At 53.3% G+C, this 16,116-nt stretch overlaps 1 protein-coding gene across 1 annotated transcript; it reads right to left on the bottom strand.

The window, feature by feature from the left end:
- Positions 1-1,501: 1,501 nt before the first annotated feature.
- On the bottom strand, positions 1,502-9,600 carry LOC120762958 (serine/threonine-protein phosphatase 4 regulatory subunit 3B-like; the record flags this gene model as incomplete). Its single annotated transcript, XM_040085929.1, has 11 exons — positions 1,502-1,524; positions 1,926-2,065; positions 2,569-2,708; positions 3,036-3,205; positions 3,372-3,530; positions 4,011-4,098; positions 4,832-4,963; positions 5,157-5,273; positions 6,539-6,652; positions 7,180-7,257; positions 9,001-9,600. Coding segments are annotated over 11 exons (1,761 nt in total), but the record flags the coding sequence as incomplete, so codon positions are not given.
- Between the last annotated feature and the right edge of the window lie 6,516 nt (positions 9,601-16,116).

Here is a 16,116-nt window from a genome sequence, read left to right as displayed (position 1 = left end):
TGACAGGAACTTGACTGGCATATTTGGAGACATTCCTGTCTCTTCCCAGGACTTCTGGACATCAGAGTGAGCTACCAAATGCCAAGAAGTCTTGCAGAGCTGCATCTCTGGAGAGCGGGCTGTGACCCACACCAGTAGCCATCCCCAAAGCCTTGCATTCTGTGCCATTGTGTCTGGTTTTTGTGAAAGATACAGCACATTGGACTCAAGCTGTCATGTCCATATGAAGACCAGATTATAGAATTTGACAGACATTTGGGGCAGTTTCCCAGCCTGTAGGTCCAAGTTTGCTATAAACACAACTTGATGCAAAAGGAATTGCCTTTCATGCCAAGCTGTGGCTGTCCCCAGTGTTATGAATAAGGTGTAATGATTGACTTATGCAAATGAGGAGCAGTTATTAAGTATGGTGGGGGAGAAGTTCTGTTAAGGTTTACAGTTCTTTTGACATGTACTTTTGGTGTTCCAGTATAGTTTGGAACCCTTTTCTATTCTCCCTTCAATCCTCCCCTCCCCTTCTGTGGTTCCTGCCTGGCAGCTCGGGCTGACAGGGCTGTACAAACCTGTGGGGCAGGGAGTACATTTACCCCTTGTCAGAGGCGGCAGGGAGTGGGGGACACACGCTGCTGGAGGCCGGGCAGGGGAACATGGCCCCGCCAATCAAGAGACCAGAAGGGCTCCAGCAATGGAAGGCAGGGAAGGATTGATTGACAGGCCTTGGGAGGAGCCAAGTGTCCATCTACGGACAGAGGCCTGGGCTGGGGGAGGGGCCAGGACACATAAAGATTGCTCATGGATATTGATAATAATGACACAACCTTGAGTGTATAAAAGGCAGAGATGCCATTTTGTGAGCCCGAGCCTCTGGTGGGCAGAAGGACTCCCATCAAGCTCCCAGTGCTGTTCCCCCTTTGCTTAGTCATTTTAATGGGTTCAAATTAAATTTGATTTACTCATTCCCGCCCAGGGTTTGAGTCGTTTATAATGCCAGCAATTCAGGTGAAGACTCATAGAAATCTTTTGGAATCCTCTCCTGGTTTGGCTTGGGGAGACTGGAACAGAGACCAGGAGAGGTCCCCCTTTCCCCATGGCATGCCATGGCTGACTGCACTGTCCAGGAACTCCCAGGAAAACAGGCAAACACACCCATTCCAGTTTCATAGGACATTTTATCCCAGGTCCATTTATCAAAAATACAACTACTACAATTACAGAATCTAATATCAAATCCTGAATTTTACAGCTTAGCCTTAATCTATTAATTTAATCAAACAATTTTCTTGGGAACTTGAACAGAAAGCAAACTCTTCCTTCTTGAACAAACGCTACCACTTATCTACCTACAGAAAACAGCAAATCTCTTAACAAACAACAGCTAAGCCTAATACAAACGACAAGTATTGAAACTAAAAACTATTTAGCCTAAAAACCCCCAAATGTAGGTTTCCTTCCTTTGGCCAGACGCAGTCTTTTCTTTGGAATTTCCTCCTCTTGATCGCTGTCAGAGTCCACTGGTCGAGATCTCTGCCAAATGGAAAAAGGCAAAAAGGAAATTCTCATGTTGAAAGAATACTTAGAAAGGTACAATTTTTGTTCCCCCAAATGCCATCTCCTCTGTCCATGCCCCAGCCAGACCAGCAAGTGAGCAGGGCAAGAGCCAAGAAGCGGCCCTAGTTCAGGGATGCAGAAGATGAAAGATCAGACTGTGTCCCCAGGTCAGCACCAAACTCCAGGGCCCGCCCATCCTTTCTTCAGGCTTCCTCCCCAGCAGTCAGTGTCCCTGGGCAGGGCTTGGGTGAATTGAGCCCAAGCCCCGCTGCAGGCCTCCAGGCTGGTGCTGCCCGTGCTGCATTGCCCTGGGCCAGGCTTGGCATGGCGTCACCACTGTCCCTGGCCAGAGCAGCAGCTCAGCCCAGTTGTCCCACCTTGAGGGCCACCAGCAGCGGGCATGGGGTTGCAGTCTTTGAAGAGGAGCCCTTGGAGCTCGTTGGTGCCATCTGAACTGCCCCCCCCTTGGGCTACATTGATAATAATTTGCTCTTCCTGCTTTGAGGCTCTTGCACCTCTGCCCAAGAGGGATAGGACCCTGTAGAGAGACAGAACAAGTGACTCCAGCTTTGGGGCTGCTCCCACCTAAGTCAGCATCAGCAATGATTTGCAGAGTTTGGAGGGAGCATGGCCCATTTGGAAGGCAATCCAGCTCCATGGGCACTTGTGTCCTCCCTGTAAGACACAGCAGCCGTTGGCTGAGGCCCAGGGAGGCTGAATTCCCCCTCGCAGGGACAGAGCAAGGTTCTCTGGGGAGAATCCCCCCTTGTAGGGACAGAGAAAGCTCAGGGCTTTCCGAGAGGCGCAAGGAATTCCCTGAGCAAGAGCAGCTTTACTCCAGGGGCCTGCAAGGAAAGGTAGAGGCAGCTTTCCTCTCATCCTGGAAGTTCTCCTCTGGAAGGAGAGACAAAGTCAGTACCTGCCACCTGTTCCTGCTGCCCTCTGGCAAAGAGAAAACCAAGGAGCAGCCCAGCTGTAGGGCAGTCCCTGCCAGGCTCCTAGCACAGAGACTGGGCCTACCTGTGCGCGCTCTGCTTTTGTTGCTGCTGCTCTCTCTCATATTTCCTCTTCAGTCCCTGGAATGTCCGCACATAGGTGATGGATTCCAGTGCAGGATAGAAGGTCTCGATGACATAGGTAACCAGGGACTTACAATCTTCCTGCAGAGGAACAAAAACATGGTCTCACGTCTCCAGCGGTCATAGGCTGCAGTTCAGAGAGCTTCCAAGTTTCCTTTGCAAAGGAACCATGCTTTGGCCAGAGCCAAAGCACTTTTGTCTGGAGCAATTGCAAAGCAATTCAGATTGATCCGGAAGCCAAGAGCTGAAATCTGGAAAGAATGATTCCTCTTCCCATGGCAGGGTTCACCAGAGTCAGCAGTGCCCTGAGGCTGTTTGTGCCAGGTGCATTGAAGAGGGAGGCTGCCCTGGGCCTGTTGAGCTGAGAGGCCACAGCCGTGCCCGAGCTGAAGCTGCTGCTGAACTCACCAGCCTGAGGAATTCAAACAGCTCCAGCAGAGCCCAGTGGAGTGGGTTGAACATAGCTCCATCCTTCAGCAGAGCCTGCACAAGGGGTGCCAGGAGGTTTCCCTGGATGATGTAGTGGTTATAAAGCTCATCCTTCAGGGCAATGATCTTCTTCAGGAAGTGCAGAGCACCTTTGTGAAGAGAGAAATGCAAGGATTCCAGAGCCACAGGCCAGGGTTGCAGTGCAGAAATTCATTCCCATCCCTTCCCATGAATCCTGAGTTCAGGTGTCCCATGGAACATCTTCCACCCAGGACACGCTAAGCTTGGAAGAAGGAAATGCCAAAGGCTACTCACTCAAGGCCAGAAATGTGTGTTTGGAATTGATCAAGAGGAGGACCCTTCTTAGCAAATCCCAGTGGAGGATGTAAGCCCTCATGTGCTCCTGGTGCCGTGTCACACAAAAATACAGCAGCTCCAAAATTAAGGCCAGGAGTTGTGCTGTTTGATAATCATCTACAAGAAAAAGTAATGACTTCAATGAGAAAAAAAAAAAAAAAAAAAAAATATCCTGTGCTGTCCATCCAGCTCAGATGCTATTGCAGTTCCTGACATGGTTTTAGTGGACTTTGTTTCCTGGGTTGCTTTAGGAGGTAGAACTTTCGGGGGAGAACAAAACCACCAACTCAAATGGACTTTTTTGGCCCTTGAAGCAAGTCTTCTTAGAAAGCATCCAAGTCCAACCCCTCCACCATCAACAACTCTCCTCCAGGAAGTTCCATCTGCTACAAAGCACAGCTGGAAGCCATGTCAGGGAGAGGCAAGAAGGGGCCTGCAGAACCCCTGTCCCTGAGGAGCAGCTGTTTTCCTCAAGTGTATTCCCAGCTGGCCTGACTGCCTGATCCCTGGGAGCACCCCTGTCAGTCCCTTCCAGACACTACAAGCCTCCAAAGGGAGAAATCAGGGAAAAATCCGCATTGGCTATTTCCCAGGTACCTTTTGCTGCATCGGCCAGAAGCGGCGCAGTCAGAACAGGAAGACAGCGCATGTAGAAGGAATTGAAAAATTCCAGTATCTTGGACACCTAAGGGAGAAAATGGCTTCATTAAATCCTGGCCTTGGCGGAGACCTTCTCAGTCAGAAAGCGCAGTACTAGCAGAAACAGCCTACAAAGAATTTCCTTGGCTCCGACAGCTCTGCCTGTATCTTTCTGGTGGGGCCTGAAGCATACAGGTGGGTGTTCCCTGCACAAAGAGCCATTTCTTTCTTTGCAGGGAAATCTGAGACACATCCAGCCCACCCTGCTATCCCCAAGAGAATTCCCACCAGGGATGCCAATCTATCATGGCAATCCACCCGTGACTCCCAAGGCTTGATAAAGTGTCCTTCAAGTTTTCTCCAACGCAGTCATTGCATCATGCCAACCTGCCAACCTTTTCCCGGGTATTGCTGTCCATGGCAGGGTATGAACCTGTGCACTGGGGCTGCCAGGGCCTCTCCTAGACTCTGCTGCTGCCGGATGTCTCCCGCAGGCAGTGGGAGCTCTGCTCAGAGCGTGCTGTGTCCCTGAAGTGCTGCTGCAGGGAACGACTGCGGGCACAGTGACCCAGACACAGCCCTGGCCTCAGCCATAGGCTCTGGAAACTTCATCTCCTTTGGAGCTTCTTGCCATTCAGGCTCAGAGCACACAGAACAGCCAAGCACTAACCCCAAGCCCAACCAGTTTGGATGCTGGGCCCACAAGGAGAGCACTTGAGAAATCAGGGTTTCCCTGGGCTGAGACAGTCCCGTGTCTTCAGCCATTTGCATTCCCTTACCTCAGCTATGGCCAGCAGATTCCCTGGATCAAGCAGTGTCTGCAACAGCTCCATGGCCTGATCAGCTCCTCCAAATGCAGCAGGAGGAGAGCAGATCATCTGCTTCATGAGCACACGGATGAGGTCGGTGCCCTGCAAAAAACCCCAACAAAGTAAGCCCCAAATAATTAGAGTGCAATGGGTTTCCTGGTTTCTACCAGGTTGGTTGGTTTCTTTGAATAAACATGAAAACTAAATAGAACAATTGAGATTTTGTTTGGCTGTTTTGTTTCCCATTTGCCCTAAGACTGGTCTGTCCAAGCACCTGCAAAGCACTTTTACTTACATGGTCCCTCTGCTGGGCCTCTTGCATGACAAATTCTTGGACCAGGAATGGACAAAAGTCAACAAGATAAGACAAGATATCTGTGGCAGCAGATGCCACTTGCAGATCGTCCATTCCCTAAGAAAAAAATAATTTGGTAGGGTAAATCAGGTTTGCTGTATGCCATCAGGTAAAGCTGCAAAGAAAAGGGAATGAAAGGTTTTGGGAAGGTTTCATTCCTAAGTTTGAGAAACACAAATGGTTCCAGAGAAGCAACAATAAACCAATAAGCAACCTCTTTTGCCCCCTCTTTGCCTCCTTTAGAAGGGACACAAGATCTTCTGGGAATCTGAGAGTCCTCATTTAAGCAGGAACCGTTCCCATTGTGCCACTTCCTGGCTGGAATAGCTGAGACACTGATCTTCTGTACCTGCTATCCACAACTGATTCATTTTATACCAAAGGATCAATTGGACAAGTCAATCAGTCTCCTTCTTCTCCTCACTTCTTCTTCTCATGACAATGGATTGTAAGCCAGACTAAACAACTCCAGTCCCTGCCTCGTTGTGTGGGTAAGTTAAAGGCGGTTAAGCTTAAATTTGCCAAGGTCAAGTTTGTGAAGGGCCTTCCTTTGCCTGGATGTTGTTTAAAAAGTTGGCAAGTGCCTCATTCTGCCTTCATGTTCTCAAGCTTGCAAGTGAAAGGTTTTTCCTGAACTTCCTGGGAATGGCAGTGTTTCTCTCACACAGGGCTCACAAACAACCTTCCCCTAAAGCTGCCAAGCTGAGCAGGGCAGAACAAATGCTTTGATGGCAGTGCTGTGCCTTGCTCAGTTCCCAGGTTGCTCCTGCAGCAGAGAAACCCCTGGAATCTGGTGTTTGTGACCAACAGCAGCACTCAGCCTGGATTGCAATGGTCAGGCAGCAACAGCTGCCTCAGACAAAGGAGGGACAAACCCTGACCAATTGCTGCTCAGGACAGAGAAATCTGCTGCCACCATGAGGACAGGATCCTTCTGGGAAGAAATGAGCCAACAGCTCCAGAGGAGCTAAAAAGACGTCTCTGGCCCCGGTCCAAGCATAACCACAAGAGCCCCAAGAAAACAACACCAATGTGGCTGCCCTGTGGCAAAGAGTCTCTTTCCATCCTATCTCTGCCTTGTCCCAAGCACTGCACTGAGCACAGGATTTGCCCCTGGTGCAGAGTCACAAGAATCAGGGCAACCCAGGCAGGCGTTTGCAAGAGCTGTGGGAGCTTTGGGATTGTGGCTGGTTCAATCCACTGTCAGCAGAGCCAAGGTATGCGAGCAAAGGGACACACAAGTGCTCGGTAGGTCCAACAAGTGTGCCAGTGGCTCTGGCCTTTCCTGCTTTGAGGAAAAGCAGCCGGAAGTTTTCACTTACCAGCAGAATTTCAAGAGCAGGAAGAAGTCCCAGCTTGGCCAAGCTTTGTAAAAATGCCTCCCTGTTCTGGTGAAACGTGAGGGAAAAGGCACAGGAGTCCTTCAGAAAGTTCACCTGTTGCAAAGGAAAAAGAATTTCCAGTGTCTTGGAGTAAGGCAATTCTCTGAAAAGAGGAAAGGGTTACAATTTCTAGCAGAGTTGGAGTCCTGGTTGGACCTTTCTAGAGAATGATCTTCTTCTTGTGGTGTCTCCTCCAAGCTTTGCCAACATCAACAAAGCAAAGCCATGAAAAGGAAACACACAGAGAAAGAAGAAATCTGTCACTTGGCCTTGACCTCAAAAATACCTCAGATACAGAACTAAAGTTCTCTGATGCTGAAACCTTCTGGGAAGAAAGCAGAGCTTGAAGTCGAGGGTGTCAGTTCCATGCATGTCCTTTCTACACAAGGAAATCCTGATTTACAGCAAAGAAATCAGAGCTTAGGTTGCCAGAAATCTTTCTTTAAGTGAGGACTTAAATGGATTGAGCTGCACTGGCAAGGATTCCTGGGTTCCAGAAAGACCTCAAGGATGGCAGAAGGCCTCAAGAACAGTTTCCCTTTTTCATCCCTCTCCTTTCAAGCCCGCGAGTACTGACTCACCAATTCCCATCGCTGGTGGGCACCTGTAGCTCCAGCTGTTAACTGGGCCAGAACTTCTGACCAGAATCTCTGGTCTTTCTGCGGAACACACAGAAGGAACACAACTGTCACAGGCCCTCTGGAAAGGCAGAACTTCCATCTTGAGAGGATCCCCCACTACTGCAAGCCCAACTGTTCACCCCTCCATTCATTGTAGCCCAACAAAGGCCATTGCCAGAGCACACAGATCCCACAGGATCCTTCCTTCCCAGGGCATTGTTTCAGCAGTGTCTGTGTGCAGCAGAAGCAGGGGCAGAAGCCCAGAGCTGCAGGGGAAGCTGAACTCAGGGAAGGCTCCTGAAAAGTGGAGCTTCCAAGAGGCAGTCGAGACCCAGCTTGTCCCATGTGGCACCTGCCCTGCTCCCCCTGCCCTGAGAACGTCCCACAGGGATCCCTTTCCCTCCTGTGCAGCTGCAACCCTTGAAAGCATTTCTTCATGTCCCCCAGGCAAGGGGGAGCAGGTTCCCAGCTGGCTGCAGCCACGGCCTGGTTGCCCTTCCTCGCACTCAAAGCAGCTCCCCCCTTGCCCTGCTCTGCACTTCTGCCCCAGCCTTGGCTTGGTACAGTCACAGCCTCTCCTCCCAAGAGAGACTTCAGGACCTCTAGGACAAGAGCTCCCGTCTGGCCAAGGGCTTCAGTTCCCCCATTGCTTAAGCCTCCAAAGGGACAAGAAAACCAAACTGAACATCAGCAGCATCTCTCAAGGCTTTGGATGCTCTCTGCCCTCTCTGTCCCCACATTTCTTGGGACACCTTGCCATGGGAAGCAGCACTGGCAGTGTTCTCCCTGAGCCTGCTCTTTGGCATTTCAGGTTCAGAATGAGTTCCACAGACATTGCACGTGGCCTTAAGAAAGAATCCCAAAAGCTGCTTGTTCCCCAGCTCCCCCCACAAACCAGCTCCAAAGCAGTTCTCTTTGCTTGGCTGTCAAAGAGAACTTGAAACAACTTGACAGCCAATTCAGGAATCTTTAGATCCTTTCCCAAGCTCTTCCCTTTCTAAACTACAGAATCCAAGGGAGGAGAAAGAAGGGGGATTGTTATAAATGACTCAAAACCTGGGCAGGAATGAGTAAATTAAATTTAATTTGAACCCATTAAAATGACAAAGCAAAGGGAGGAACAGCACTGGGAGCTTGCTGGGACTCCTTCTGCCCACCAGAGGCTCAGGCTCACAAAATGGCATCTCTGCCTTTTCATCCCCTGAGGTTGTATCAGCCTCATGAATATTCATAAGCAATCCTTCGCTCTCCCTCTGGCCCCTCCCACAGGCCATGGCTTTGCCCATCGATGGCTATTGGCTCCTCCCAAGGCCTGTCAATCAATCCTTCCCTGCCTTCCATTGCTGGAGCCCTTCTGGTCTCTTGATTGGCGGGGCCATGTTCCCCTGCCCGGCCTCCAGCAGCGAGTGTCCCCCACTCCCTGCCGCCTCTGACAAGGGGTAAATGTACTCCCTGCCCCACAGGTTTGTACAGCCCTGTCAGCCCGAGCTGCCAGGCAGGAACCACAGAAGGGGAGGGGAGGATTGAAGGGAGAACAGAAAAGGGTTCCAAACTATACTGGAACACCAAAAGTACATGTCAAGAGAACTGTAAACCTTAACAGAACTTCTCCCCAGCATACTCAACAATTCTTCCTCATTTGCATGAGCCAATCACCACACCTTATTCCTAACAGGAGCACTCCCATCCTGTGCATATGCAACCATATCTGATGAAAGGTGATCCCTTGGCAGCTCCAACTGCAGGTCCCAAGCCACTGAGTGCACGTCAGAGGCCACTTACCTCCAACACATGGAAGATGTAGTTTTTCCTGCAGCTGATGAAGGAGGTGAGGCTGGGCAGAGAATCCGCTCCCACTCCAGCTGTCTTGGGCAGGATGATGGCCTGAATATACTGTGCCCAGTACATCTGGTGGAGTTTCTGCTGGAGCTCAGAGTCTCGGATGGGCAGAAGCTCCTTCAGCTTGGTTGTTTGCCACAGGAGCTGCCGGTGCCATTTGGGCTGTGCCAGAGAGGGGCCATACTCGAGGCAGCCGACCACATCCATGATACACTCCTGCGACAGCATCACCTCCAGCACAGCTGCTTGGTCAAGCCATAGAATTCCTTGCATAATGGCTGACAAATACTGCAAGGCCTGGCTGAGCTGTAACTCCTCGCAGACTTGGAAAACTTCTAAGAGCTTGGGAATGTAGCCTTCCTTCTTCAGGGCCAATGCCAGCTTTTCCCTGCGGCTGGCTGAGGAGAGAGCAGAGGTGACCAGCTCAGCAACCTCTGCCAGTCTGGGAATCTTGCAGGGAGGAAGGCTGATCCCAGGGCCCACTGCAGCCATTTCTTCCTGGTGTTCCTCTGATGGCTGGAGAAGATGCGAGGTGACTTCCAATGAAGGTCACACCTGCCAAAAGGCAGCAAGAGGGAAGCGACAGGGAAGCACGAGGAGAGGCCACGCTGCGCTTGCCTTCTGTTGGCTCTGCCCCTGGAGCTGCCTCAGCTTCCTCTGGTTCTGGCCTTTGTGATGTCACATGCAGCAGGAGGCTTCCACTGTTCCGCTCCTTGACAACCTGGCCTCAGGTTGCCAAAGGTCCTCCACTCTGCCATGTCCCTGATACCAAAGTGGTGGGACTTCAGGAGAGAACTTGTAGAACTGAGAACAATCCAGCAGCTTCCCAGTACCCACCAGGAGAGGGCTACCAGAAGGCTGCAGAGAGACTTTTCCCCACGGCCTTCAGGGACAGGACAGGGGGAATTGCCTGAAGCTGAGGGAGGGCAGGTTTCAGTGTGGTCTGAGGAAGAAGTTCTGGCCTTGAAGTGTGGCTGGGCACTGGGCTAGATTGCCCAGAGAGGTTGTGGACTCACCAGGCTTGCAGGCGTGCGGTGGGTTGACCCTGGTCAGACACCAGGTACCCACCAGAGCTGGTGTCCCTGCCCTCTGCACCTGGACATGGCAGAGAAAATAGAACCAAGGGTCTCTGAATTGAGATAAGGACAGGGAGAGATCCCTGTCCCTTCACTGTCACAGGCAAAACTGCCTCAGATTTTGGATATTTATTGAATTTATTTCTCCCAGCATCAGGGCAAGATCCTGAGAAACCAAACAAATCTCACAGTCACTTTTCCCCTGGCCCTCCCTCCTTCCCAAAGTCTCCCTTGTATGCCCCCAGGGGCACAGGAAGACAGGAATTTGGGTTCTAGTCTTTTCATCCCACATGGTTGCTGCTCAGAGGGAGGAGTCAGAGTCCTTGCCCTGCTCCAGCAGGGGGTCCCTGTCACGGGAGACAGTTCTCCAGGAACTTCTCCAACTGGAGTCCATCCCACAGAAAACAGCTCCCCACAACCTGCTGCCACATGGATCACATTTCCTGAGGGTCAGTCCTTCATGCCCTTCTGCTCCAGCCTGGCTCCTCCACAGGCTCACAAGGCCTCGCAGCAAACCTGCTTCAGCACGCAAAGCTCCTTCCTGCACGGATGTGTGGGACCCTGCCAGGACCTTGCTCAGCAGGAGCTTCCCATGGTCTCAAAGGCTCTCTCAGGCATCCCCCGGCTCCAGCATGCAGGACTCCTCAGGGGCTGCAGGTGGATGTCTGCCCCTCGTGCCCTCCATGGGCTGCAGGGGCACAGCTGCCTCCGCATGGGCCATGCCACAGGCAGCAGGGAAATCGGGGCTGGTGGAGTTTGTCCCAAGTTTCTGCACAGCTGCTTTCTCTGGAAAACTCTATGCTAAATGCCATCAGTCAGGGATTCACAAGGCAGGCCTTAGGGTGAACTTAACCCTAAGTAAGCCTCCTGTCCACAGAGTGTTACTGACCGTGCACCAGCACCCCCATGTCTTTCCCCTCAAGGAACGCTACCCAGGTTTGTTTTGAGGTCTAAACAGTATTTCTGATGCCTTGACTGTTTTTGGTCACTGCTTTGGGCACCTCTGGCCCCATCTCACTGCCCCAGGACACTCTTTTTCTGGACCTTCTGGTGTGAGCATTCCCGAGTGCCCCCTGGGGCAGAGCCCGGCCCGTGCATGCAAATCCCACTGTGCAAAGCTGAGCAGGCCCTTCAGTCCTTTGGGAAATGAACCTGGAGAGGGTGAAACTGCCAGGTAGAACTGGGCCTGCCTGGGGAAGCTGAGCCATGCCGAGCAGAGGGTGCCAGCCCTTCCCAATGCCACATCCCAGTGCGGTACAACACCAGCTGGCGCTGGGAGCCGTGGCAGTGCCCGGCAAGGGCCTCAGGGAATCGTGCCATCACAGGCCCCGTGCCGCTGGAAAAGCTCCGAGACCGTCGAGTCCAACCATTTCCCCAGAGCTGCCACGCTCGGCACTAAGCCGCGTCCCCAAGTGCTACATCCACTTGTGTCACGTGCGAAGGGGTTTTCTGTCCTTTCACTTGTCCCCCCGTGTTTAACTTGTCTCGGTGCCCCAGGAAAGCCGAGGCCCTCGCTCCCGAGCAGTCTGCCAGCGCCCCGTAAGGGGGCGCCCTCCCCGCGCCATGCTGCGGGCCAGGAGCGGGCTGCGCTGACACTGCAGCGGCCGGAGAGCCTCAGCAGCTCTTCCCAATTCCTGACTCCGCAGGGCTCTTCCTCTTTATCTGAGCATGGGCCGTGCTGCTGGCCACTCCTGGCACCCAGGGAAGGACTCACCCACAGAATTTACAGAACAACTCTCTTTATTGATATAAAACTGTGATGGGTTATACTTCGAGAATTGTGGTAGTACCTGTCAGAGATAGGATTTGTCAGTGATAGGATCTGACTGCATAAACATGTTCAAAGCAACCCCCAGACAAGCTCTAATCTCCAATTAAAGCATTCAGTGTGCACAGAGTGAAGTTCTTGCCCAAGAGGTCCTGACAGGGAAGAAGGCAAGTTCAGCTCATTGACTGAGCTCAGCAGTGACCACGGAGTTTTCCCTCACATTTCTCCCATTCTCAACTTACTTTTTATACAGTTTCTTTCTGGTTAGGTGGAACTTGAGTGACTCAAGTCATGCAGATCTTTATGTGCATAACTCTTTTGCTTTACTTTTAAAGACAGAGACACAAAAACCATCCCACTGAGGGGTGGGCATACTTTTGGAGGGGGTGGGGGTGTACCTTTGGGATGGAGGGGTGCGTTGATGATACAATTAGGCTTTAACAAACCACATTTCTCAGAGGAGAGCATTTTCACCCCAGTTGTTGGCTTGGCAGCAGGACATCTCCTCCCTGTCCTGGCTGGCAGGTGCTGCACAGTTTCTCAGCTGCAAAGCACCATTGAGTTTTCTCTTATATCCAGCCTGAACCTCCCCTGGGGCAACTTGAACTCACTTCTTCTTGTCCTGTCCTTTGTTCCCTGGGAGATCAGACTGACCCTCCCCTGGCTATACGGCCCTAAACTGAAAACTCCTGCTCTCCTGCATGCCCTGGCTCTACTGGGTACTGTTGGGGAGATGAGAAGGCTGCAGCAGATGAGAGGCAGAGGGACAGCCCCAGGCAGCCCCAGGTGACAGAGCCCAAGAGACACCACTCTGCCACTGGGGAGACACTGGGAGGTGAGCTGGGATGGGCTTGGGGCTCTCTGCACTCCCAAAAGGGGCTGAGAGTGTCCCTCTGACACACAAGGCATCCTGTGCCAGTGCTGGAAGGGGCCAGGCCTGGGCCCCACTCCCTCTGCAGTGGGGTGCTTCACAAGCCTGGTCCCCTTCAGGCCCCTTCAGAGCAAAGACCAGAGATGGAGTTTCCAGCAGCAGGATTGGGGGATACAGGGATCCTTTCTGAAGCTGACTGGCAGCTTTGAATCCACTTGCTCTGCCTCCTCTAGTGAAAAGAAACAGCAGGAGAGCCTCAGAAACGTGGCAACCCTGCCTTGCTCCTGTGGGATGGAGGCTGGAGGGGGCAGGTCTGCCCAAGTCTGCTGCAGGTTGGCATCTCCTGCACCCTGGCTTCGACACCGCCTCTGAGCCATCTGGCAGGGGCTTCTCACTGCCCAGGGAAAGGATGTTCATTCCCAAATGCTGCAGTGCCATCAGCTCTGGGATATGTCTAACGCTCTCCAAGGCCTCAGGGAACCCTGTGGGAAATGTCTGGCCATCAGGAGCAGCTGCAGGGGGTGATGTTTTGGTTGACAGGTGCTTAACATGAGCGGTCAGCGTGCCCAAGTGGGCAAGAAGGCCAGTGGCAGCCAAGGTGTAGGCAGCAGGACCAGTTCCTCTGTGCTGGCACTGCTGAGGCAATTCCAGTGCTGGGGGCAGTCTTGGGGCCCTTATGGCAAGAGAGAGACTGAGCGGCTGGAGTGTGTCTAGAGATGGGAACGGAGCTGGAGAAGGGTCTGGAGCACCAGGAGCAGCTGAGGGAGGTGAGTGGGGGCTCAGCCTGGAGAAAAAGGAGGCTCAGGGGGACCTTCCCATTTTATACAACTCCCTGACAGGCAGCTGGAACCAGGTGGAGGTCTGGCTTTTCTCCCAAGTAGGTGGCAACAGGACAAGAGGAAATGGCCTCGAGTTGTGCCAGGAATTTCTTAGCCCAGAGTTCACAGCAAAATTCCTGGGGAATCTGGTGCCAAAGCTTTCCAGGTCCAAAGGAAACAGCCGCCTGCTGCCCTCCCAGCCCTCCTCCCTTCCTGCCAGTTTCAGTTGCACAATCCCAGCAGCTGCAGCAGCCTGGGCTCCCCAGCTCCTGCCAGCAGAATGCCTGCCCCAGGTGAGCTGTGGTGCCTGGGGAGAGGAGTGGGAGAGGAAGGGTCCCTGAGCCCCAGAGAGTGGCCATCAGGCTCCTCATGTCAGCTGCCTGTTCTTCAGTACCCTCTTCCATTTGTCGAGAAGAAGGGCAGCCCAGGCCAGAGACGTTCAATGGGACCTTTTGCCAATGGCATCCTGCTGGCCTCCCTTGGCAATCCTGTCCACGGCCACTGCCATCAGGAGCACTGGAGCATCCAGCTTCTCTCCAACCTCACCAGCTGCAAGGGCTGGCAGATCCTTATGCCCCCAGGGGCTCCCAGGGCAGCAGCTCAGGGTGGAAAGCTGTTTAACCACCAGCAAAACTGTTCCATTCTCCTGACTTCCCCTCCAGGACCTTCCTGTGCAGCTGCTCCTGGAAGGGGCAGCCTTTTGCTGACCTCCAGGTCCAGGGAACAAAACACTGATGGATGGAATCTTCTTGGAATCTTCCAGGGCACTAAAAATGCCTAAGAAAGGGAAGATCCTTTCCCTGTCTGCTGCCACCTGGTTTCTGTCCCTGTGTGGGGTTTGCTGGGATCAGGGAGGGTGTCCCACTCCCCTCCCTGCCCTCCTCCAGAGGCAGAGGGGGAGTGCCAGAGGGGGAGTGCCAGAGGGGCACACATCCAGGGGATGGAGAGTAGGAGCTTGTACCCCAGCAAGCTGCGAATCAGGCAGGAATGAGCATGTGAGGGGATACCCAAACTCCAGCTGGGATGTGGCGTCCTGCCAGGGCTCTGAGCATGGAGCAGTGACCAAACAGAGCATTCATTGTGGGGTTAGGCTGCAGGGCCTACACATGGACCATGCTCAGCCTTTCAGGGTGTAAACAGCATCCCCTGGAGCCTTGGAATTTTCTGTCACAAGGTCCTGGGCCTTCCTGGGCTCCTGTACTGCCCTGGCATAGAAACACACAGGAAGAAGGGAAAAACAGCTTTGCAGCCCAGGAGGCACACTTTCTGTAGGCTGCTCTGGGAATGTTTGGGCTCAGAGGGACACATGTGAGGGTACAGAGGGTGTGTGGGACATTAGGGAAGGGCAGCAGTGTCTCTGCTCCTGCACTGCTTTGGCCTCTTCACTTCTCAGAGCTCTCCCTTCACAGGGAGCTGGACTCCCACCTGTCCTCCAGCTGTGCTGGGAGTGTTCTCCCATCACCTCTGCAGCCTTTCCCGTGCAGTTTGGGGCTGTGCATGTTTCCCCCCGCCCCCTGTCTGCACCCAGAGCAGCACAGTTGTGGTGGGTTCCCATGGGAGCCATTGCCAGTCTCTCCTCACTCCCCTGCTCTGCAATTTGTTATGAGAGACTCAAAATCCCAGCCTGGGTTGGGTTGGAAGGGACCTTAAAGCCCATCCCACCTCCTGCCACACTTTCCACTAGCCCAGACTACTCCAAGTCCTGTCCAGCCCGGCCTTGGACACTTCCAGGGATGGGGCAGCCACAGTTTCTCTGGGCACCCTGTGCCAGGGCCTCAACACCCATATTGTACAACAATTCTTGCTTAAGTCTTATAAACTCCTTTTTATCTGTGGAAGAGCTTCTCTGGGCACCCTGTGCCAGGGCCTCAGCACCCATATTGTACAACAATTCTTGCTTAAGTCTTATAAACTCCTTTTTATCTGTGGAAAAGCTGCAGTAAGGCCTCCCTGGAGCCTTCTCTTCTCCAGGTGAACACCCCCAGTTCTCCCAGCCTGGCTCCAGAGCAGAGGGGCTCCAGGCCTCAGAGCAGCTCCATGGGCTCCTCTGGCCTGGCTCCAGCAGCTCCACGTCCTGCCTGTGCTGGAGCCCCAGGGCTGGAGCAGCTCTGCAGGTGGGGTCTCAGCTGAGCAGGGCACAGGGGCAGAATCTCCCCCTGCCCTGCTGCCCACCCTGGGGATCAGCCCAGCACGTGGGGAGTTCTGGGCTGCCAGAACACGTGGCTGGGGCGCGTTGAGCTTCTCATCCACCAACACCCCCATGTCCTTCTCCCCAGGGCTGCTCTCAGTCCATTCTCCAATCTTGCAACGTCTCTTTTAATTTAGAGGAAAACGTTCAGCGGAACAAAATACCGACCGAAACATCTGGGAAGTGCTCCCTCCGGCCTTCAGAGCCCCGGCGGGTCCTTTCCCGGCTGGTGGCATGGGGGGTCCCGGGCAGCGTCAGGGGGCGCCGGGCGCTGCGGGGCCGCTGCGGCCGTGCCGCCCCCGCCAGCCCCGTGACATCAGTGCCGCCACCGCCCCGGG

Source organism: Hirundo rustica, chromosome 24 (assembly GCF_015227805.2).
Source record: "Hirundo rustica isolate bHirRus1 chromosome 24, bHirRus1.pri.v3, whole genome shotgun sequence".
NCBI classification, from domain to species: Eukaryota; Metazoa; Chordata; class Aves; order Passeriformes; family Hirundinidae; genus Hirundo; species Hirundo rustica.
Note: the sequence above shows the minus strand (reverse complement) of the source record. Positions and strands in the feature narration are given on the sequence as shown.